Source organism: Cervus elaphus, chromosome 32, assembly GCF_910594005.1.
Source record: "Cervus elaphus chromosome 32, mCerEla1.1, whole genome shotgun sequence".
Classification (NCBI taxonomy): Eukaryota; Metazoa; Chordata; class Mammalia; order Artiodactyla; family Cervidae; genus Cervus; species Cervus elaphus.
The window spans coordinates 11,739,005-11,763,473 of record NC_057846.1 but is presented as its reverse complement, the minus strand read 5'-3'; the positions used below and the strand labels follow the sequence as shown (position 1 = coordinate 11,763,473).

Below are 24,469 nucleotides of genomic sequence, written 5' to 3'. Positions count from 1 at the left end.
CGTACCAGCTCTATTTCCTTCCCTGTCTTCTCTGCTCATCACAGGCCATCTCCCTCTGGCCTCACTCATCACTTAAGCTCCCTCTGCCTGATAAGCTTTGTATGCACACATAATCTCACCTTGTCTACTGCCACATATCCCCAGCTACCACCTACCTTTCAGCACTAAATGAGCATCTGTTCCATTTTCCTGCCTTTTTTCCCACTCCAGTCCATCATCCAGAGGGCTTCTGATTATCTCTCTGAAATGCAAATGTGTTTGCATCACTGCCTGTTCAGCTGCCCTGGTTTCTCCCAGACTCCATCACACACTGACTCAGTCTCAGCTCCCTGGGCTGCAGTCTTGTCCATATCTGCTCCATCTTCTCTGCAACCCTCCTCCCACTCCACCTCCACACACTTAAAAAGAAGCTTCAGCAAATACCCATACTCCCAGAAATGGCTTTGCACTCCTGGGAGAGACCACATTCTTCCAGATGCCCACGCACCTGTGAAGACTTGACCTGACGCTTCTCCTCCCTCTGGTTTTATCACCGCTGATGCCAACTATCCTTTTGGACTAACTCAGGTCTTCTCCCAAACTTCCTGCTTCCTTTTGTGCTTCTCTCATCCTTCACAGGATCTCTCCTCCTCTACTGTAGCGTTTATCATATTATCTTGAAAATGCTATTTTCTGGTCTGTTTAATTAACTAGACTATAAAAGATAGGATCCTGTTTCATTCTGTGCTTCTCAAAGTCCCTGCCCTAGGAGTGATACTAAATATGTTTGGAAATTTAGATGACATACTGATGATAAATTCTTACTGCAGTGTGTTAGAAGAAGATTCACACTTTGGATATGTTTAAAGACTGATTCAGAGTGAAATGAATAGTATGATTCAATATAATATTAAGAATAATATGATTTCTTTCAGGAAGATTTCTCAGAACATGTATTAACAATTGGAACCGCTGAGTAGCTCTACTCAAAGTCAGAGTGTAATCTGGAATTATATAATATATTCAGAATTGCACATTTCAAGATGGACTTCTGGAATTCTTACCTGTGATTACATTCCATTCTGATAACTAAGCAATATGTTTGATAAAAACCAGTATGGTTCCATAAAAATAGTTAATCCCTTTGGTTATCTGATTCTCATTCTGGACTTCTTCAGGTTTTTGTTTTTTTTTTCCCCTCTGAAGCTCAGAGCTTCTGAGCTCCATTTAAACATTATCACAATCCTGATGATTATTGCTATTCTGGGAAAATTCAGTGTCTTTCCACTGGGGCTGCTCACATAATCACAAAATAATAACAATGATAATAAAATTTAGCATGTTGGGGAAAAGAAATAGATTAAATTCAAACAATGTAGCTGACCAAAAAATCAATTTGAAACCAATAACAGCATAGCTGAACAAATAGTGTAGATATATAATTTAATAGATAACAATTTAAAAACTAAACACACACACACTTCACCCAGAATCTCTTTCTTGAAGAATGAGATTTATGTTTAAAAACATAAGTTAATCAAATATTTCATGACACTCATGGTTAGTGAATTTTACTTTCAAGTGAACCACAAAAATGAGTTTCAGAAGTGCTCTCCCTCCAAACACATTTCTCTGTAGATGACTGCAAATAAATGAAGTTAATAAAAAAGAATTTTTAAGTGTTAGGTGTAGTTCTCCTTATACTGAATGAAGTGAGCTGTTGGTTTTGCATATGGCAACATTTCTTAGATTACTTTTTTTTTTTTTTTTGCGAAGATTACATTGTGCAATTTGAAATGTCTTATTGGGTTAAGTAAAGCGATAATAGGTTTCTATAAACATTGTGAGGCTTTATCAATGGTTAATAGGAGAAGGTATCAGAGGTGCATACATGATAAAGATTCTTCATCAGTCATGTACTCAAAGCTCACCAGAGAATAAAGGTAGTTTCTGTAGAGTCCCTGGGAAGCAGGATGAGGCACTCACAAGCTGACCGTAACCCTCACTGTTCCTCCTGAGTGTATGAACTGGATCAAGTCTACACCAGCTTCTTTTCACACCTTTGGAAGATAAGAACTAGTCAAAATACTTGAGAGTTAAGTGGAAGTCTTTTGTAACAGTAATATTTTGTTAGAGTTTGAAGAGATATAGGATTTAATCCTTAAAAACATTAAAATTGGGTAATAGCTACAAAAGGTGAAGTAATAATTTTCATTAGCCTGATGTTTGGAGCTTGTTTTAACTAAAACATTTTGTTCAAAGCATCTGTACTATTTATGTGACTAAGAAGAAATCACTGGAAAACAAAAAGAAATGGAATTGCTAAATAGATCCAAACAGCAACTGCAACTCTTAATAGGTAATGTTTTGACAGATAACTTTAATCTTTTTGAAGGTTCTATGGCACAAAGAAAATACAGAAAATCAGTATTTGCACACTGATTTATGTCAAGCTAGTGGATTCAAGATAGAAAAGGATATATTCTCTATATTTTTAAAGTCGTTACTCTATAGTAGCCTTAAGAGTAGTCATTCTAAAGTCTTTTAGATTCTAATTAAAATGGAAAAACCTCTTATTTGGAGGACTACCTCTGTAGATCTAAATTAAATGTAAGAGAATATTTTTGAGATATTTTAATGAACCACAGAAAAAATATTTTTCCTGAAATGAACACAGTATGAACATCCCAGAATTTCATATTGTCATTCAAGAACTCTGTTACTATATATCACTTCAATTTAGTTCACCAGTGTCTACAAGCAGTACTGAATTTTTAGGAGACAATGCTAATATTATGCCCTAATCAAATAGCAAGCAGGGCTCAACTGAAATGACTCTCATTCTGCTTTTGGAGAGAGGCAGAGTATCTATTGCATATGGATGGACTCAGAGTCCAAGGGCCAAGCTGGTTCATGGCACAAGCAACAAGAAATAAAAATCTGGGGTTTCTGGAGATCTTTCTCTAGTCCTTTCGAGATGTCAATTCCTCTGGGGATAAATGTCTATGATTCTGCCTGTAACTGGGCATGAATTATTAAATCCTGTAAGAAGCTTTGCACAAACAAAGCTCTTTTCACTGACTTTAAAAACTGAATTTGAGAATATCAACATAATAAAAATAAAAAACAAATACTTTTCAAGTTTCTGACAAGAAGAATATATTTAATGTAATGACCTTAGGTAGGTCTAGAAGTTTTAGACATTTAAGTATCAAATGTAGGACTTTCAGCAAAATAATGTATTTCATGATGCCATCAATGATTTAACTGATCTTTTAAAAAAATAATAATAACAGAAGGAGCATAAGTAAAACAAGATATCTGGCAATGAAAGAATAAGTGCCCTTTCAAAAAGAGCATGACTTAACTCATCTGTGTGACAATATGTGGTTTAGAAAAAGACAAAATCTTTCTAGACTGAGTGATAGAAAAAACAATAAAACAGTCATTTTTTTCTAATAATTCAACGCAGATAAACTTTAGTAGACATTTGTATTGGTGCATCGTTGTTTATTATTTTTCAATGATTCTTCCTTCCTTTAAAAAGTTTCATAATGCAAGTTTTTGGAGCAGAGGAAATGTTTCTTCAAGCTAATTTTAATATAAACAAGTTCTGTGATTTTAGAACTTTGATAGCGTATTTGATGGAAGATTTTAAAAGCCATGCTCTCTGAACTTAGAGGGAAAGTCTGGATAACCTTTAAGCATGAGTCTCTTGTCTGTAGAGTTGATAGCTATAAGCTAATGAGACAGCACATAAGTCACCAGGAAAATCAATGTCATTACTTTATCTTTTATAGGCATTAATCTCCAGTGAGGACAATCTTTCATAACAAAAGTCTTCTGTATAACCAGGAAATAACTCACTGTCAGAATAAAAGGTCTCGGACAAGCTGGGCCATTTCTCTATCCAGCCCTTAATCATCCTGAGAAGGTCTTTGCGTCACAAAGTTTAGTCTTAAAAAATTAGATGGAATATTGACAACTTTTCAGAATTGAGTCTCAGCTTTCTCCAGAAACTGAGACATTATTGGTTTCTCTTAAAACTGTTTACATCTAGTTTTCATAATCTAATCTTAGAATTTAAGCATCTCCATTTTTGAAATATGTATTTATTCAACAAGCATTTTATGAAGCTAAAAACTCCAGCTTTCTGGTGTTCCTGGAAGAATCAGAAGCTTGGGTTACAGGGGGTGTGAATTTCAGCAGGACAGCAGGTGGTTATGTCTCCTGGGGCCACTGTCCTGCATGGATCTCACTTTGCTTTGGAGAGAACTTCGGGTCTATTGGCACTTGAGACTGACTCCTCTCATGTCAGATTTACTTCTCCAGGTTCCTGTCACAGGGGTACAAATAGAAGGGACACGTGTTTGACTCTTTCTGTTTCTCATTTTGAGACCTAGATTTTGTCTGCTGCTTATTTCAAGTTTTATGTTCCACTATCATTGATACTCAGATACCTAATTTGACTTCCAAACGCTGAGACAGTTTGAAACATCGGTGATTACCATTACCTGTAGAGCCCTGCTCCAGCCATCACTCTCAGCTGGCTGCTGTGACCCAGCCAGTGGTAGTTTCTTGTTCCGGTCACCTGGGCACCACCCTGACACTGTCTCATCCAAGCCCCAGACCAAGTGAAACAGTAACAATAGAGACGTTGCTTCTTTTGCCCTTCTGCACAATAGACACTATGGCTAAATGATCTGCAGGGCCTTTTGCAAGGTAGGAGTAAGGATGGCGGTTTGATCTAAGTGGGTGCAGCAGCTTAGCATCTTCCTTTCCTGGTGGTTTTGGGACTGTGCATCGGACTAGAGTTGTCCGGTGTCTGCATGAGCCCGGAAACCCTATGTGCCTGGGACCCTTCTTCCTAATTCTGATCCCCTTTGTGGCAACCTAAAACATCCTTTTGCTTTGTGCTGAAATAGATACACTGTTATGCACTGTCCTTCTGGGCATCTTGAATTATAGCTATTTGCATTTCTTAAATAGATAAACAGTTTTCGTAAAGGCACAATAATTAAAGACTGACATTTTATAGAAAAAAAAAAGTATTTCAGGAACCTTTTTTGGCCACTGCATGTAAATTATCAAATGTGTACTGGTTTCCCTCCCGTGTATACACCTGCAGAACTCCATCTGGATTATGTAGAGAGAATTCTAAGGGTAAATGATCATGTGAATTTAAAGATGTATCTTCCTCCATGGAAAGCATTCAGAATGCAAATTTGACAGAAAGACTTAGCAAAACTCGCACACTCATTTTTTTATTTTATTTATTTTCGTGAAAAGGAAGAAGCAAAATTTAGGTGGAAATAGATGAAAACAACCCATGTATTCCTTCAGGTTCCAGATCTACTTTTTATTTATTTATTTATTTATTTTCCAATTATTTTTATTAGTTGGAGGCTAATTACTTCGCAACATTGCAGTGGGTTTTGTCATACATTGACATGAATCAGCCATGGAGTTACATGTATTCCCCATCCCAATCCCCCCTCCCATCTCCCTCTCCACCCGATTCCCCTGGGTCCTCCCAGTGAACCTGGCCCGAGCACCTGTCTCATGCATCCCACCTGGGCTGGTGGTCTATTTCACCATAGATAATATACATGCTGTTCTCTCGAAACATCCCACCCTCACCTTCTCCCACAGAGTCCAAAAGTCTGTTCTGTACATCTGTGTCTCTTTTTCTGTTTTGCATATAGGGTTATCATTACCATCTTTCTAAATTCCATATATATGTGTTAGTATGCTGTAATGATCTTTATCTTTCTGGCTTACTTCACTCTGTATAATGGGCTCCAGTTTCATCCATCTCATTAGAACTGATTCAAATGAATTCTTTTTAATGGCTGAGTAATATTCCATGGTGTATATGTACCACAGCTTCCTTATCCATTCGTCTGCTGATGGGCATCTAGGTTGCTTCCATGTCCTGGCTATTATAAATAGTGCTGCGATGAACATTGGGGTGCATGTGTCTCTTTCAGATCTGGTTTCCTCTGTGTGTATGCCCAAGAGTGGTATTGCTGGGTCATATGGCAGTTCTATTTCCAGTTTTTTAAGGAATCTCCACACTGTTTTCCATAGTGGCTGTACTAGTTTGCATTCCCACCAACAGTGTAGGAGGGTTCCCTTTTCTCCACACCCTCTCCAGCATTTATTGCTTGTAGACTTTTGGATAGCAGCCATCTTGACTGGCGTGTAATGGTACCTCATTGTAGTTTTGATTTGCATTTCTCTGATAATGAGTGATGTGGAGCATCTTTTCATGTGTTTGTTAGCCATCTGTATGTCTTCTTTAGAGAAATGTCTGTTTAGTTCTTTGGCCCATTTTTTGATTGGGTCATTTATTTTTCTGGAATTGAGCTTCAGGAGTTGCTTGTATATTTTTGAGATTAATCCTTTGTCTGTTTCTTCATTTGCTATTATTTTCTCCCAATCTGAGGGCTGTCTTTTCACCTTACTTATAGTTTCCTTTGTTGTGCAAACGCTTTTAAGTTTCATTAGGTCCCATTTGTTTAGTTTTGCTTTTATTTCCAATATTCTGGGAGGTGGGTCATAGAGGATCCTGCTGTGATTCATGTCGGAGAGTGTTTTGCCTATGTTCTCCTCTAAGAGTTTTATAGTTTCTGGTCTTACATTTAGATCTTTAATCCATTATGAGTTTATTTTTGTGTATGGTGTTAGAAAGTGTTCTAGTTTCATTCTTTTACAAGTGGTTGACCAGTTTTCCCAGCACCCTTGTTGAAGAGGTTGTCTTTTTTCCATTGTATATCCTTGCCTCCTTTGTCAAAGATAAGGTGTCCATAGGTTCGTGGATTTATCTCTGGGCTTTCTATTTAGTTCCATTGGTCTATATTTCTGTCTTTGTGCCAGTACCACACTGTCTTCATGACTGTGGCTTTGTAGTATATTCTGAAGTCAGGCAGGTTGATTCCTCCAGTTCCATTCTTCTTTCTCCAGATTACTTTGGCTATTCGAGGTTTTTTGTATTTCCATACAAATTGTGAAATTCTTTGGTCTAGTTCTGTGAAAAATACCGTTGGTAGCTTGATAGGGATTGCATTGAATCTATAGATTGCTTTGGGTAGAATAGCCATTTTGACAATATTGATTCTTCCAATCCATGAACACGGTATGTTTCTCCATCTGTTTGTGTCCTCTTTGATTTCTTTCATCAGTGTTTTATAGTTTTCTATGTATAGGTCTTTTGTTTCTTTAGGTAGATGTACTCCTAAGTATTTTATTCTTTTTGTTGCAATGGTGAATGGTATTGTTTCCTTAATTTCTCTTTCTGTTTTCTCATTGTTAGTGTATAGGAATGCAAGGGATTTCTGTGTGTTAATTTTATATCCTGAAACTTTACTATATTCATTGATTAGCTCTAGTAATTTTCTGGAAGAGTCTTTAGGGTTTTCTGTGTAGAGGATCATGTCATCTGCAAACAGCAAGAGTTTCACTTCTTCTTTTCCTATCTGGATTCCTTTTATTTCTTTTTCTGCTCTGATTGCTGTGGCCAAAACTTCCAACACTATGTTGAATAGTAGTGGTGAGAGTGGGCACCCTTGTCTTGTTCCTGCTTTCAGGGGAAATGCTTTCAATTTTTCACCATTGAGGGTGATGCTTGCTGTGGGTTTGTCATATATGGCTTTTATTATGTTGAGGTATGTTCCTTCTATTCCTGCTTTCTGGAGAGTTTTAATCATAAATGGATGTTGAATTTTGTCAAAGGCTTTTTCTGCATCTATTGAGATAATCATATGGTTTTATCTTTCAATTTGTTACTGTGGTGTATTACGTTGATTGATTTGCGGATATTAAAGAATCCTTGCATTCCTGGGATAAAGCCCACTTGGTCATGGTGTATGATTTTTTAAATATGTTGTTGGATTCTGTTTGCTAGAATTTTGTTAAGGATTTTTGCATCTATGTTCATCAGTGATATTGGCCTGTAGTTTTCTTTTTTTGTGGCATCTTTGTCTGGTTTTGGAATTAGGGTGATGGTGGCCTCATAGAATGAGTTTGGAAGTTTACCTTCTTCTGCAATTTTCTGGAAGAGTTTGAGTAAGATAGGTGTTAGCTCTTCTCTAAATTTTTGGTAGAATTCAGCTGTGAAGCCATCAGGTCCTGGGCTTTTGTTTGCTGGCAGATTTTTTATTACAGTTTCGATTTCCTTGCTTGTGATGGGTCTGTTAAGATCTTCTATTTCTTCCTGGTTCAGTTTTGGAAAGTTATATTTTTCTAAGAATTTGTCCATTTCTTCCAAGTTGTCCATTTTATTGGCATAGAGCTGCTGGTAGTAGTCTCTTATGATCCTTTGTATTTCAGTGTTGTCTGTTGTGATCTCTCCATTTTCATTTCTAATTTTGTTAATTTGGTTCTTCTCTCTTTGTTTCTTAATGAGTCTTGCTAATGGTTTGTCAATTTTGTTTATTTTTTCAAAAAACCAGCTTTTAGCTTTGTTGATTTTTGCTATGGTCTCTTTAGTTTCTTTTGCATTTATTTCTGCTCTAATTTTTAAGATTTCTTTCCTTCTACTAACCCTGGGGTTCTTCATTTCTTCCTTCTCTAGTTGCTTTAGGTGTAGAGTTAGGTTATTTATTTGGCTTTTTTCTTGTTTCTTTCTTTTTTTTTTTTTCTTGTTTCTTGATGTAAGCCTGTAATGCTATGAACCTTCCCCTTAGAACTGCTTTTACAGTGTCCCATAGGTTTTGGGTTGTTGTGTTTTCATTTTCATTCATTTCTATGCATATTTTGATTTCTTTTTTGATTTCTTCTATGACTTGTTGGTTATTCAGAAGGGTGTTATTTAGCCTCCATACGTTTGAATTTTTAACAATTTTTTCCCTGTAATTGAGATCTAATCTTACTGCACTGTGATCAGAAAAGATAACTGGAATGATTTCAATTTTTTTGAATTTTCCAAGACCAGATTTGTGGCCCAGGATGTGATCTGTTCTGGAGAAGGTTCCGTGTGCACTTGAGAAAAAGGTGAAATTGATTGTTTTGGGGTGAAATGTCCTATAGATATCAAGTAGGTCTAGCTGGTCCATTGTGTCATTTAAGGTTTGTGTTTCCTTGTTAATTTTCTGTTTAGTTGATCTATCCATAGTTGTGAGTGGGGTATTAAAGTCTCCCACTATTACTGTGTTACTATTAATTTCCTCTTTCATACTCGTTAGCATTTGCCATACGTATTGCGGTGCTCCTATGTTAGGTGCATATATAATTGTTATATCCTCTTCTTGGGTTGATCCTTTGATCATTATGTAGTGTCCTTCTTTGTCTCTTTTCACATCCTTTATTTGAAAGTCTATTTTATCTGATATGAGTATTGCGACTCCTGCTTTCTTTTGTTCTCCGTTTGCGTGAAATATTTTTTTCCAGCCCTTCACTTTTAGTCTGTATGTGTCTCGTGTTTTGAGGTGGGTCTCTTGTAGACAGCATATATAGGGGTCTTGTTTTTGTATCCATTCAGCCAATCTTTGTCTTTTGGTTGGGGCATTCAACCCATTTACCTTTAAGATAATTATTGATAGGTGTGGTCCCATTGTTATTTACTTTGTTGTTTTGGGTTCACGTTTATACAATCTTTCTGCATTTCCTGTCTAGAGAAGATCCTTTAGCATTTGTTGAAGAGCTGGTTTGGTGGTGCTGAATTCTCTCAGCTTTTGCTTGTCTGTAAAGCTTTTGAATTCTCCTTCATATCTGAATGAGATCCTTGCTGGGTACAGTAATCTGGGCTGTAGGGTATTCTCTTTCATTACCTTAAGTATGTCCTGCCATTCCCTTCTGGCCTGGAGGGTTTCTATTGATAGATCAGCTGTTATCCTTATGGGAATCCCTTTGTGTGTTATTTGTTGTTTTTCCCTTGCTGCTTTTAATATTTGTTCTTTGTGTTTGATCTTTGTTAATTTGATTAATATGTGCCTTGGGGTGTTTGGCCTTGGGTTTATCCTGTTTGGGACTCTCTGGGTTTCTTGGACTTGGGTGGCTATTTCCTTCCCCATTTTAGGGAAGTTTTCAGCTATTATCTCCTCGAGTATTTTCTCATGGCCTTTCTTTTTGTCTTCTTCTTCTGGGCCTCCTATGATTCGAATGTTGGGGCATTTCACATTGTCCCAGAGGTCCCTGAGGTTGTCCTCATTTCTTTTGATCCTTTTTTCTTTTTTCCTCTCTGCTTCATTTATTTCCTCCATTTTATCTTCTACCTCACTTATCCTATCTTCTGCCTCCGTTATTCTACTCTTGGTTCCCTCCAGAGTGTTTTTGATCTCATTTATTGCATTATTCATTTTTAATTGACTCTTTTTTATTTCTTCTAGGTCTTTATTAAACATTTCTTGCATCTTTTCAATCTTTGTCTCCAGGCTATTTATCTGTAACTCCATTTTGTTTTCAAGATTTTGGATCATTTTTATTATCATTATTCTAAATTCTTTTTCAGGTATATTCCCTATCTCCTCCTCTTTTGTTTGACTTGGTGGGCATTTTTCATGTTCCTTTACCTGCTGGGTATTTCTCTGCCTTTTCATCTTGTTTAGATTGCTGTGTCTGGAGTGGGCTTTCTGTATTCTGGAGGTCTGTGATTCCTTTTTATTGTGGAGGTTTTACCCAGTGGGTGGGGTTGGATGTTTGGCTTGTCAAGGTTTCCTGGTTAGGGAAGCTTGCGTCAGTGTTCTGGTGCGTGGAACTTGATTTCTTCTCTCTGGAGTGCAATGGAGTGCCCCGTGATGAGTTTTGGGATGTGTCTATGTGTTAGGTGTGACCTTGGGCAGCCTGTATGTTGGCGTTCAGGGCTATCTTTCTGCGTTGCTGGAGAATTTGCATGGTATGTCTTGCTCTGGAACTTATTGGCTCTTGGGTGGTGGTTGGTTTCAGTGTAGGTATGGATGCTTTTGGACGGTCTCTTATTACTTAAAGTTCCATGTAGTCAGGAGTTTTCTGGTGTTCTCGGGTTTTGGGCTTAAGTCTCCTGCCTCTGGGTTTCAGTTTTATTCTTCCAGTAGTCTCAAGACTTCTCCTACTATACAGCACTGCTAATAAAACTTCTAAGTTAATGGCGAAAGATTCTCCCCCGTGAGGGACACCCAGAGAGGTTCACAGAGTTACATGAAGAAGAGGAGAGGGAGGAGGGAGATAGAGATGAGCAGGAGGAGGAAATGGGGGACTCAAGAGGAGAGAGATTGATCTATGCAGTTGTCTGTTCCCAGAGTGTTCTCTGTAGCCCAGAGACCCACAAAGATTCACAGAATTGGATTGGGAAGAGAAGGGGAAAGGAGGAAATAGAGGTGTTCTGAGGTAGAAAAAGGAGAGTCAAGATTGGGAGAGAATAATCAACACACTCCTGTATAAAAATGGGAACTGAATATTGGATTCTTAAATGTCCACAATTTATATCATATACTGAAAAACAAAGATTAAAAATCTAGAGTAGAGGTTAGACTCTCAAAAATACTATATTAAAGGCAAAAACCAAAACACACACACAAAAATTTTAGAAATATATATGAAGTTCGGTTTAAAAATAGGGCTTCTCTCTTTTTTTTTTTTTGTAAGGTTATAGTGTAATGAAAATGAAAATTAAGAAGTAGTACAGGAGTAATAGAGGACTTTAAAAGGAAATAAGAGAAAAAGGAAAATAGAAAATAGAAGAGAAAAAGAAAAAAAAAAGAAAGAAAAAAAAACACAAGTAAAAAAATTAAAAAAAAATTTTTTTTCCCTATTTAAGAAAATCGTAAAAATCTGTGAAAATGAAAGTTAAGGAGTAATGGGGGAGTAATAGGGAATTTTAAAAGAAAATAAAAGAGAAAACATAAAAAAGAAAAAAAAATTTTTTTTTCTTTACTCAAAAAAAAAAAAAAAGTAAAAATATATCTAGGAATTTCTCTGAAGCTGTTGCGGTCAGTGTGGGCTCAGTTCAGTCGGTCAGTGTGGGCTCAGTTCAGTTTCAGATAGCTCCTAGTTCCAGCTTACACTTCTCGATATCTACAGGCCCCTTCCGATGTAGTCGGTGTTACCTACAGGGATTTTAATCTGTTGCACCGGTCCCTTCTGAAGCGGTTCCCTTTGTTTATTTGGCTTCTGTTTGCTGGTCTCTTCCGCGCCTAATTTCCGCCCTGACACAGGCGGGCGGAGGTGGTCTCTTATTCAGGTTGTTAGTTCCGTCGCGCTGCGGGGAGGGGCTGGCGCTGTTTTCCCCCGTCTACTGCTCAGGTTCCCGGCTGCTCTATATGGAGCGTGCCCTGCGCTGCGCGCGGTTCCAGCCCTCCGGTGTTCCACAAAAGCGCGGAACACAAAGCTGCGCCTGCGTTTTGTGCCTTCCCCGTCAGAGAGGTCCAGGCAGCCAGGGGCTTGACGGGTGCCTTCTCCCCGGGTGCGGCGCGTCTTCTGCCCTCCGCGTCCCCAGACCCCTCCCGCGCCGGTCGGGTACCTGCGCCCTGTGTCTCGCCGCGACCCTCCCGGCGGATGTCGACTATCCAGAATCTCAGGAGGCCTGTTTGCAGTGCGGCAGGGGATGCGGTCTTTGGGGCCGAGCCTGCCCCTTCCCCTCCCCCCTGCCTCCTGCCTCCGGCGGGGCTGGGCGGGTCCGCAGCCTGCGAGCTCTTCTCTGGACTTGCTCGGTCCCTTTGTTCTGCGAACGGCTGGCAGTGTGTTCGGGCCGGTTAATTTTCTCTCTCTCTTTTACTGTCCCACAGTTTAAGTTGGTAACTCACAAAAGCTCCCTCCGATTGTTCTCAGGGCACTCAGGCCTGGTCCTTACCCTAAGCAATGCCACCCGCTCCTCTCCGTTCTGCCCCCACTTGCTGGTGGCAGATGCGGGCGTCTGGGGTACTTTTCCGCTGGGAGTTGCTTTTAGGCACGTAATCTGTGAGTTTTATTTATTGTTCCCCTCCCAGTCAGGTTGCCCTCCGAGGTTCAAAAACTTCCCCCAGACCCGCCAGTGCGAGGGTTTCCTGGTGCTTGAAAACTTCCTCTATTAAGAGTCCCTTCCCCGGATAGATCTCTGTCCTTAGCTCCCCTGTCTCCCCTTTTATCTTTTATATTTTGTCCTACCTCCTTTCGAAGACAATGGGTTGCTTTTCTGGGCGCCTGATGACCTCAGCTAGCAATCAGAAGTTGTTTTGTGAAGGTTACTCTGCGTTCAGTTATTCTTTTGATGAATTTGTAGGAGAGAAAGTGGTCTCCCCGCCCTATTCGTCCGCCATCTTCGACATCGCCAACTCTACTTTTTAAAATGGTCAAAATTTGCATCGTGATATGGGAAGAGTGATTTGTTAGTGTAGAACTCTCTTCAGAGATGGCCTTAAATTATTGCTTCACATGAAAGCAATATACAGCTCTTGGTACCACAGAGGCTAAATCTTCATTTCTGTCATCTCTTTCTTGGAGTCTCAGAGGTTAGTTTGATGAAACCGTTATGATGATTCATCCCGGAGTTTGTGCTACACACGGAGCAGCTCAGGAACCTCACCCTGGCCCCAGGTGGGACACAGAACCCAGCTCTGTGAGCAGGAAGGGCATGGAAATTTCCAAGAAGCGTGAGATCTGGGCGTTTTAGAGGAAGTGGGCCTGGAGGCAGAGGCTGGAGTGTGCACAGACAATAAGTGAGGGTGGCCCTCCTGGAAGGCCCCAGGTGTGACAAAGATTAAGTGTGGAGACAGGAAATGCTTACAGGAAGTCACTGGAGAATCTAGATGCTGACTGGATGTGTGAGTCAAATGATGACAGCCTGGAGCTCTTTGGAATAAAGATTCTCCTTTTGTTACTGAAAGTGGAGTCTAGCTGCTTGCTGCTTGAAAGCTAACACTCAAGAGGCAAGACTGGTGAAAAGGAAAGTTGTTTCAGAGAGTGGCAACCAGGATAGAAGGTGGGCTTGTGTCCAAAGGCTGATTCCATGCCGCCGACCACACCCACACCCACACCCACACACTCAGCAGGCAAGAGCTTTTATAGGTGGAGGGAGGGGGCTACCTGCACAAACAGCACAGTCAGCTCTGATGGTCATCTTGAAACTGGCCATCAGTGGTCTGATCATTGTCTTCCTGACTGCTTTAAGTACAGTTAGTCTTCAGTTCCAGGGTCGATTTGTTAACATTTCTTTGAGACCAGTTCTAGGAATTATGGCACATATGTCATGGTGACAGTCTGGGCATCGTGTAGTTAACTTCTTCCAGCTCGTGGGGGTTTCAGTATCTACAAGACAACTCTCAGGATATGGCTCAGGAAATTGTCTGCAACCTTTGAGGAGAAACTGAACGTCCTTGACCGTGTTTTGTGACTAAACTATTATTATTTTGTTCTGTTTGAGTGCTTTCTTTGGATCTGTATTTTCTCACTTCTCTGATTAAGCTTATTATTTGACTAGTATTTTTCTACAGACAAAAGGCAGGTGGAGGAGATGGAGCGGAGGACCATACTGTCCTCCTGGGCTTCAGTCATAAGTATATCAATAGATAGGAACAAATAAAGTGGTCAAACTCCAAGAAAGAAACCAGCGGTTAACGGATAAGCCCAATCAACACCCACATGTGTTTTTAAATTCAGTCTTCTTTTTCTTTCTACACTTTGAGGGACATTTAACAACCCGGTCTGCTTCCTCAGTGTGTGAACGCCAGTACGGATGCCGCAGTGACTTCCGTCTACTCACCCCTCCCCTCCTCGCTCACAGGTTTTGACCTGGTGAAGTGTGAGGACCCAGGGACCCCTCACTACGGCTACAGGATCCGGGACGAAGGCCACTTCACCGACACGGTCGTCCTGTATAGCTGTAACCCGGGCTACGCCATGCACGGCGGGGGTACTCTGACCTGCCTGAGCGGGGACCGGAGAGTGTGGGACCAGCCATTGCCTTCCTGTGTAGGTGAGTCGTCTGCGCGTGCGCGCGGGGAGCAGGAAGCCCTGGGTGCTCCGACTTGATTCTCCCAGAGGGGGCAGACTTCTATTGCTCTTTCTCCAGTGTGGGTTTAATCCTGACATTTGCGAGAGGCTTTCCTGGTGGCTCTGTGACAAAGAATCCATCTCCCTGCCCATGTCGGAGACCCAGGTTCAGTCCCTGGCTCGGGAAGATCCCCTGGAAAAGGAAATGGCAACCCACTCCAGTATTCTTGCCTGGAGAATCCCATGGACAGAGGAGGCTGGTGGGCTACAGTCCATGGGGTCACAAAAAGTGGGACACAACTGAGCCTGAGTGACGAAACAGCAACAACAATATTGTGAGTGTGTGTGTGTGTATGTGCATGTGTGTGTATAGGCAGGAAAAACAGATCCCGTAGTACTATTTTACTGAGAAGTGTAGAAGAAGTAATACTTCTGTGTATAGAAGGAGTATTATTAGATACTATATATAGAAGAAGTAGTATTAGCATATATAGAAACATATATAGAATTATATAGAGAGTTATTATTGCTTCTTCTATATGCTGAGTTCTTATTAGATACTTCTGTACACAGAAATATCACTAGATTTATAACATGGCATTTCACTGTTTCACTCTCTTGACTTTGCAGAGGATACTGGTTTTTCATCAAGATAATGCTGGGGAACAAGTAAATTTAGAAAAGCAGTGACAGGACAGCCAGATGCTGGGATTGTTTTCCTGTGTATGCAACATGAGTGTGATGGTTTGGGCTTTTCAAGGTGGTTAAAGTGAAGCCTGTAAGGCCTGGAGTAAACTTGCCCATTTTTGAATCCCTTGCAGCGGAATGTGGTGGGCGGATCCACGCTGCCACTTCAGGACGCATCCTGTCTCCAGGATACCCTGCTCCCTACGACAACAACCTCCACTGCACCTGGGTGGTAGAGGCAGACCCGGGGAAGACCATCAGGTACTCATTTTATTGGGTTTCAGTGATTTGAGAATAGAAGCATGTCTCCTATTCTTGTAGTGAAGATAGTAGTACATCTCTTATTATCCACGATTAGATTTAAGTTTCTGAGTCAAAGGACTAAATGTAAGCACATGGCCAAATTTTTCATTGGCTTGCATGCTCACTTTGGTATTCCTTTGAAGACGTGTGTTAAGTCATCTGTAGTAAAGATAAAAAGAAATTAAGTACATCAGCTAGCTTTGGCTGTATAACAAGCGGGCCCCCAAAACTTAGTTGCTAAAAACAATAATGTATGTGCTCATGACTTTCTGAGTTGCTGAGCAGTTGTGGTTGGTTGGGGTGGGTGGCCTAGGAAGGTCTCATGCAGGTGTGGGAGCCTCAGCTGGATGATTAAAGGTGGGGGTCTCTCTGCATCAGGTTCTGTTCCCTTAGGAAACTAGTGATGATGAAATTTTCCTAGAAGCAAGACATGGAGGCTTTTCAAACTTCTGTTTGCATCACATTTGCTAATGTTCTATCTGCCAAAACATGTCTCGGGGGAAAGTAAATGTTTGAAGAAATATATTCCACTCTTAATGGGAAAAGAATAGTCCTAAATGATGCTAATTTTAAATTAACAAGTAAACCAATTAAAAGTAATTTTTGAAAGCAAATCCTCCACGTGTCAAAAGGGTGTGTCAAAACCACAGTACAATATATAAAGCAAGAGGACATTTCAGTTAAAACTAAGTTGTTCTTTAACTGAAGAACACATTGAGAACGTGCATTCTGTAGTCATAGCCCTTAAAGTCCCCTTTCTCTTCCCACCACCTCTCCTCTTTCATTCTTTTGAAATCTCTCTACAATGTTAAAAAAAAAAACAAAAAACTCCGTTCAGACTTCCCTGGTGGCTCAGTGGTAGAGAATCCACCTGCCAATGAAAGAGTCATGGGTTTGACCCCTGAACTCGGAAGATCCCACCTGCCTCAGAGCTCCTAGGCCTGTGTGCCACAGCTTCTGAGCCTGTGATCTTAGAGCCCCTGCTGAACAACGAGAGACGCCACCACAGTGAGAAGCCTGTGCACCACAGTTAGAGAGTAGCCCTGCTCTGTGCAGCCAGAGAGAAACCTCCCACAGCAACGAAGACCCAGAAGTGGCCAAAAATAAACAATTATAAAAAAGGAAAAGGAAAAAAAAAAAATCCCCGAGACAGTCTTAACCACTCCCTCTGATGCTCTTCCTGTTTTCTGTGCTATTGCACTGACCAGAGTTTAAAAGAATCTGGGCATCAGCTCCTTTAAATATGAGAAAAAGCTGAAAGAGACATATGCAAAGCAGAAAACTCTTTCTGGGGCAAGTGGATATATGAAAACATTCATGAACTAGTGGATTTTGTCCTTACTCACAAATAGTTTGCCCAGCAAACTTAGTAAACCTGTCCTCCTGCAACTTTATAACTTAGTAAAAACAAGATGGGATGCTAAGGAGTAAGGGGGCCTGCTCATCCTGTTTGGTGACACTCTGTTTCTCTCTGATGGCCTCCATCCTCCCTGAAATTCACCAGACTTTCTTGACATTTGGTCACATCAACATCTTGGGAGTGAGTTAAACTCACATGGAACAAACTATTCCCACTTTCAAACCATCCAAAATAAATATCCTAATCATGTATGTGGAACAAGAGAAGGAATTTAGATAATGTACATGTTGCAGAAGTAACTCATTTAAATAATTCATTTAAAAATTTAAGTGTCCATAGTTAAGAAAAATGATTAAATAGGTAATTGTGTGGAAAAGGCAATGGTACCCCACTCCAGTACTCTTGCCTGGAAAGTCCCATGAACAGAGGAGCCTGGTAGGCTGTGGTCCATGGGGTCGATGAGTTGGACATGACTGAGCGACTTCACTTTCACTTTTCACTTTCATGCATTGGAGAAGGAAATGGCAACCCACTCCAGTGTGCTTGCCTGGAGAATCCCAGGAGCAGGGGAGCCTGGTGGGCTGCTGTCTATGGGGTCGCACAGAGTCGGACACGACTGAAGTCACTTTGCAGCAGCAGCAGCCATCTATTGAGGCACAAATAGGGCATGTTTGAATAAAAGAATTTGAGTCTGTATTCTTCATAAAGGGCTCTGCAGATGGCTCAGTATTAAGCAATCTGTCTGCCTGCCAATGTAGGCAACTCAGGTTCAGTCCCTGGGTTGGTAAGATCCCCTAGAGGAGGAAATGGCAACCCATTTCAATATTTATGCCTGGGAAATTCCGTGGACAGAGGAGCTGGCAGGCTACAGTCCATGGGGCTGCAAAGAGTTGGACGCGACTCAGTGACTCAACAACAACATTCTTCATAAAAATCAGTAGTCACTTACAAGTGAACTATATAGAATTAAATATTACTTCTTAACTTTAAATTCCTGAATGCTTGATCTAAATGATATAAAAACCGTTACACTGAATTTGATTGTGAAAAACCCTAGGAACCATCTGTGAGTCATGAAATGACTTTACATAAACAGGATATCTTTCCTCTTAGGCAGATTTCAAAATTTTCTACTTCTTTTTATTTATTTATTTATTTTAATTTTAATTGTAGGCTAATTACTTTACAATATTGTGGTGGTTTTTGTCATACATTCACATGAATCAGCCATGGGTGTACATGTGTTCCCCATCCTGACCTTCCCTCCCACCCCCCTCCCCTTCCCATCCCTCAGGGTCATCCCAGTGCACCAGTTCGGAGCACCCTGCCTCATGCATCAAACCTGGACTGGTGATCTGTTTCACATATGATAATATACATGATTCAATGCTATTCTCTCAAATCATCCCACCCTCACCTTCTCCCACAGAATCCAACAGTCTATTCTTTACATCTGTATCTCTTTTACAGTCTTGCATATAGGGTCATCGTTACCATCTTTCTACATTCCATATGTCTGCATTAATATACTGTATTGGTGTTTTTCTTTCTGACTTAATTTGCTCTATATAATAGACTCCAGTTTCATCCACCTCATTAGAACTGATTCAAGTGCATTTTTTTAATAGCTGAGTAATATTCCATTGTATATATGTACCACCACTTTCTTATCTGTTCATCTGCCAGTGGACTTCTAGGTTTCTTCCCTGTCCTGGCTATTGTAAACAGTGCTGCGATGAACATTGGGGTACACATGTCTCTTTCAATTCTGGTTTCCTCAGTGTGTATGCCCAGCAGTGGGATTGCTGAGTCAAAGGGCAGTTCTATTTCTATTTTTTAAGGAATTTCCACACTGTTCTCCATAGTGGCTGTACTAGTTTGCATTCCCACCAACAGTGTAGGAGGGTTCCTTTTTCTCCATACCCTCTCCAGCACTTATTGTTTGTAGACTTTTTGATAGCAGCCATTCTGACCACCTTGAGATGGTACCTCATTGTGGTTTTGATTTGCATTTCTCTGATAATGAGTGATGTTGAGCATCTTTTCATGTGTTTGTTAGCGATCTGTATGTCTTCTTTGGAGAAATGTCTGTTTAGCCCTTTGGCTTTTTTTTTTTTACTGAGTCACTTATTTTTCTGGAATTGAACTGCAGGAGTTGCTTGTATGTTTTTGAGATTAATCCTTTGTCAGTTGCTTCATTTGATATTATTTTCTCCCATTCCGAAGGCTGTCTTTTCACCTTGCTTATAGTTTCCTTCATTGTGCAAATGCTTTTAAATTTAATTAGATCCCATTTGTTTATTTTTGCTTATATTTCCATTACTCTGGGAGGTAGGTCATAGAGAATCCTGCTATAATTTATGTCAGAGAGTGTTTTGCCTATGTTTTCCTCTAGGAGTTTTATAGTTTCTGGTCTTACATTTTGATCTTTAATCCATTTTGAATTTATTTTTGTGTATGGTGTTAGAAAGTGTTCTAGTCTTATTTTTTTACAAGTGGTTGACCAGTTTTCCCAGCACCACTTGTCAAAGAGATTGTCTTTTCTCCATTGTATATTCTTGCCTCCTTTGTCAAACATAAGGTGTCCATAGGTATGTGGATTTATCTCTAGGCTTTCTATTTTGTTCCATTGATCTATGTTTCTGTCTTTGTGCCAGTACCATACTGTCTTGATGACTATTGCTTTGTAGTATATTGATTGATTGATTCCTCTAGTTGATTCCTCCAATTCCATTCTTCTTTCTCAAGATTGCTTTGACTATTTGAGTTTTTTGCAATTCCATATAAAATTGTTAAATTATTTGTTCTAATTCTCTGAAAAATATCATTGGTAGCTTAATAGGGATTGCATTGAATCAACAGATTGCTTTGGGTAATATACTCATTTCACAATATTGCTTCTTCCGATCCATGAACATGGTATATTTCTCTATCTATTTGTGTCATCTTTGGTTTCTTTCATCAGTGTTTTATAGTTTTGTATATATAGGTCTTTTGTTTCTTTAGGTAGATTTATTCCTAAGTATTTATTCTTTTCATTGCAATGGTGAATGGAATTATTTCCTTAATTTCTCTTTCTGTTTTCTCTTTGTTAGTGTATAGGAATGCAAAGGATTTCTGTGTGTTAATTTTATATCCTGCAACTTTACTGTATTCATTGATTAACTCTAGTAATTTTCTGGTGGAGTCTTTAGGGTTTTGTATGTAGAGGATCATGTCATCTGCAAACAGTAAGAGTTTTACTTCTTTTTTTCTAATATGGATTCCTTTTATTTTTTTTTCTGTGCTGATTGCTGTGGCCAAAACTTCCAAAACTATGTTGAATAGTAGTGGTGAGAGTGAGCATCCTTGTCTTGTTCATGACTTTAGAGGAAATGCTTTCAATTTTTCATCATTGAGGATAATATTTGTTGTGGGTTTATCATATATGGCTTTTATTATATTGAGGTATGTTCCTCCTATGCCTGTTTTCTGGAGGGTCTTTATCATAATTGGATAATGAATTTTGTCAAAGGCTTTCTCTGCATCTATTGAGATAATCATATGGTTTTTATCTTTTAATTTGTTAATGTGGTGTATCACATTGATTGATTTGGGAATACTGAAGAATGCTTGCATCCCTGGGATAAAGCCCAGGGTCATGATGTATGATCTTGGTCATGATGTATGATCTTTTTAATATGTTGTTGGATTTTGTTTCCTAGATTTTGTTAAGGATTTTTGCATCTATGTTCATCAGTGATATTGGCCTGTAGTTTTCTTTTTTTGTGGCATCTTTGTTTGGTTTTGGAATTAGGGTGATGGTGGCCTCATAGAATGAGTTTGGAAGTTCACCTTCCTCTGCAATTTTCTGGAAGAGTTTGAGTAGGATAGGTGTTAGCTCTTCTCTAAATTTTTGGTAGAATTTAGCTGTGAAGCCATCTGGTCCTGGGCTTTTGTTTGTTGGAAGATTTCTTTTTTGTTGTTGTTATCAGAAGATTTCTGATTACAGTTTTGATTTCTGTGCTTGTGATGGGTCTGTTCAGATTTTATATTTCTTCCTGGTTCAGTTTTGTAAAGTTTACTTTTATAAGAATTTGTCCATTTCTTCCAAGTTGTCCATTTTCTTGGCATATAGTTGCTGACAGTAGTCTCTTATGATGCTTTGTATTTCTGTGTAGTCTGTTGTGATTTCTCCCTTTTCATTTCTAATTTTGTTGATTTGATTCTTCTCCTTTTGTTTCTTGATGAGTCTGACTAATGGTTTGTCTATTTTATTTATGTTCTCAAAGAACCAGATTTTAGCTTTGTTGATTTTTGCTATGGTCTCTTTTGTTTCTTTTGCATTTATTTCTGCCCTAATTTTTGTGATTTCTTGCCTTCTACTAACCCTGGGGTTGTTCATTTCTTCCTTCTCTAGTTGCTTTAGGTGTAGAGTTAGGTTATTTATTTGATTTATCTCTTGTTTCTCTTTCTCTTCTGTTTATTGCTATGAACCTTCCCCTTAGCACTGCTTTTACTGAATCCCATAGGTTTTGGTTGTTGTGTTTTCATTTTCATTCATTTCTATGCATAGTTAGATTTCTTTTTTTATTTCTTCTGTGATTTGTTGGTTCAGAAGTGTGTTGTTTAGCCTCCATATGTTTGTATTTTTAATAGCTTTTTTCCTGTAGTTGACATCTAATCTTATCACACTGTGATCAGAAAAGATGCTTGAGATGATTTCAATTTTTTTGAATTTACCAAGGCTAGATTTATGGCCCAGGATATGATCTATCCTGGAGAAGGTTCTGTGTGCACTTGAGAAAAAGGTGAAATTCACTGTTTTAGGGTGAAATGTACTATAGATATCAATTAGGTCTAACTGATCCATTGTATCATTTAAAGTTTGTGTTTCCTTGCTGATTTTCTGTTTAGTTGATCTATCCATAGGTGTGAGTGGGGTGTTAAAGTCTCCCACTGTTATTGCATAGCCGTTAATTTTCCCTTTCATACTTGTTAGCATTCACCTTACATATTGTGGTGCTCCTATTTTGGCTGCATATATATTTATAATTGTTATATCTTCTTCTTGGATTGATCCTTTGATCATTATGTAGTATCCTTATTTATCTCTTTTCACGGCCTTTATTTCAAAGTCTATTTTATCTGTTATGAGTATTGCTACTCCTGCTTTCTTTTGGTCTCCATTTGCATGAAATATCTTTTTCCAGCCCTTCACTTTCAGTCTATATGTGTCCCTAGGTTTGAGATGAATTTCTTGTAGACAGCATATATAGGGGTCTTGTTCTTGTATCCATTCTAGTTCTTAAACATCCTCTTGTGATTTGTTTCCCAAGAACCAGAAAAGTGCACTTGTTCCCCTAAATGCAAAGCAAGTGACAGACACTCTCTGCAGGTGAATCTAATACTTCATTAACTTTTTAATAAGAAAAGAGATAAGAAATTAATAAAGAATGAGATGAAGTAATAAAAAATATACATTTTTTTTTTAAAATCATGAACTGACTTTGTCGTTTAACCATTAATGTTCTAGGAAGACAAAAATGCTGCCTACACTGATTTGTTTGGGGAATTCTTTCTTCTTGTGCATATCTTCTAAGCTACTCAGTTTGTAAACGGATCTTTTTATTTAAGGCATAAAATCCTTCCTAATAAGGAAGTTAAGAAACAAACATCAGCGCTTGTAATCAATTTACTCTGTCAACGTCCAACTTTATCCCAAAGTGTTTCTGGTGATTTGGGGTCATTAAGATATTATGTACTGTTTTTAGTATGGCAGTCTGTAAAATAACATACTTAAAAGTACATAATGTATAATTTTAGATTTAAAATGGTACTGACACCAAGAAAATTAGAGCTTGGTCTCCGCTTGGATATTTTTTGTCTAGTTTACTGAATCTTAGTTATTTCACTGGTATCAGTGTCAATATTACCTCAACTGTTTGCTTGAAAAGTGAAGAATATGTCAGTCATGTAGATATGAATCCAGGGATTAATTTGTGTATTAAAAATTATTAATATGAATGGAATGCCTTACCATACATTCTATTATGATTTGTTAAATGTCAGTGTTTTTCACTCTTAAAGAATAAATAAGCAACAAAATCTCAGAAATTATGAAAGGTTTGTTTCCAACATTTCATGCCATTATTACTGTGTTTATTTTTATTTTCTTGAGGCCCAGAGCAGTTTCTGATGTATACTGCCACCACTTTTTGTTTGAGATAATAGAAGACATGAAAATAGTTTTTGTTATAGGGCACTTGGGTCTAGAAGATCTTTATACTTTTCACATGCATCCTATAAAGCAGTTTCCAGAACTAAATTTAATTAAAAGTCTAATCACAAGACACTGCAGTGGATTTAGCCACTTGGAGAGTTATTTGTAAACATGTGTCTGAAACCCAGTGCATTTCTTTCTGCGCACATTTACTGTCATTTACATGGTGAAGGTAGTAGCGTTGGAAACACATCCCGCAAGCAGCATCAAGGCAGTGTCTTGCATAATCATATGTCTATATTGTTCCTTGGCTTTAATTGCTTTTTCACAAGTCTAACTGTCTGGAAAATTCACTTTGAGGGTATTTCTGTTCTTTCTTACGAAATCGCATTTGGACGTGTGGTTGCTGTTGTCATTGTTGCTGTTCAGTCACTAAGTCATGTCCCACTCTTTGTGACCCCATAACTACAGCACAGTGGGTTCCTCTGTCCTTCACTATCTCCCAGGATTTGCTCAAACTCATGTCCATTGAATGTATGATGCCATCTATCCATCTCATCCTTAGCTGCCCCCTTCTCCTGTTGCCTTCAGTCTTTCTCAGCATCACAGGATTCTATTAGAAACAGCTTGTGCAGTATTGAAAACATTAGAGGCCTATCAAACATGCATTCTTTACCAGCTGAGCCACCAGGGAAGCTCCAATGTGGGATACCCAGGTTCAATCCCTGGGTCAGGAAGACCCCCTGGAGAAGGAAATGGCAACCCACTCCAATATTCTTGCCTGGAGAATCCCACAGACAGAGGAGCCTGGTGGGCTTACAGTCCATGGGGTCACAATAGTCGGACATGACTTAGCAACTAAACCACCACCACCAAACATGCATTAAGACTGTCAAAACTGCTCCTATGCAAACTTTTGAAGAAAGTGCAATGTGGATTGTGGTCCTGGCTGTACTGGGCTATATAGAAATTAGGGAGAAGATCTGATCTGTAGATCTAGGATAATTTTAAATTGTTTTGGACCAACCTTCAAGATCCCTGTGAGACACAGACTC

At 39.2% G+C, this 24,469-nt stretch overlaps 1 protein-coding gene across 1 annotated transcript in view; it reads left to right on the top strand.

Moving 5' to 3' along the window:
• The window catches only part of CSMD1 (CUB and Sushi multiple domains 1), a 2,014,689-nt gene that overhangs the window by 1,694,613 nt on the left and 295,607 nt on the right, over positions 1-24,469 (top strand). The window contains exons 24-25 of the mRNA XM_043893675.1: positions 14,654-14,845; positions 15,684-15,810. Coding sequence (XP_043749610.1) covers positions 14,654-14,845; positions 15,684-15,810 — 319 coding nt within the window. The remainder of the gene's footprint in view (positions 1-14,653; positions 14,846-15,683; positions 15,811-24,469) is intronic.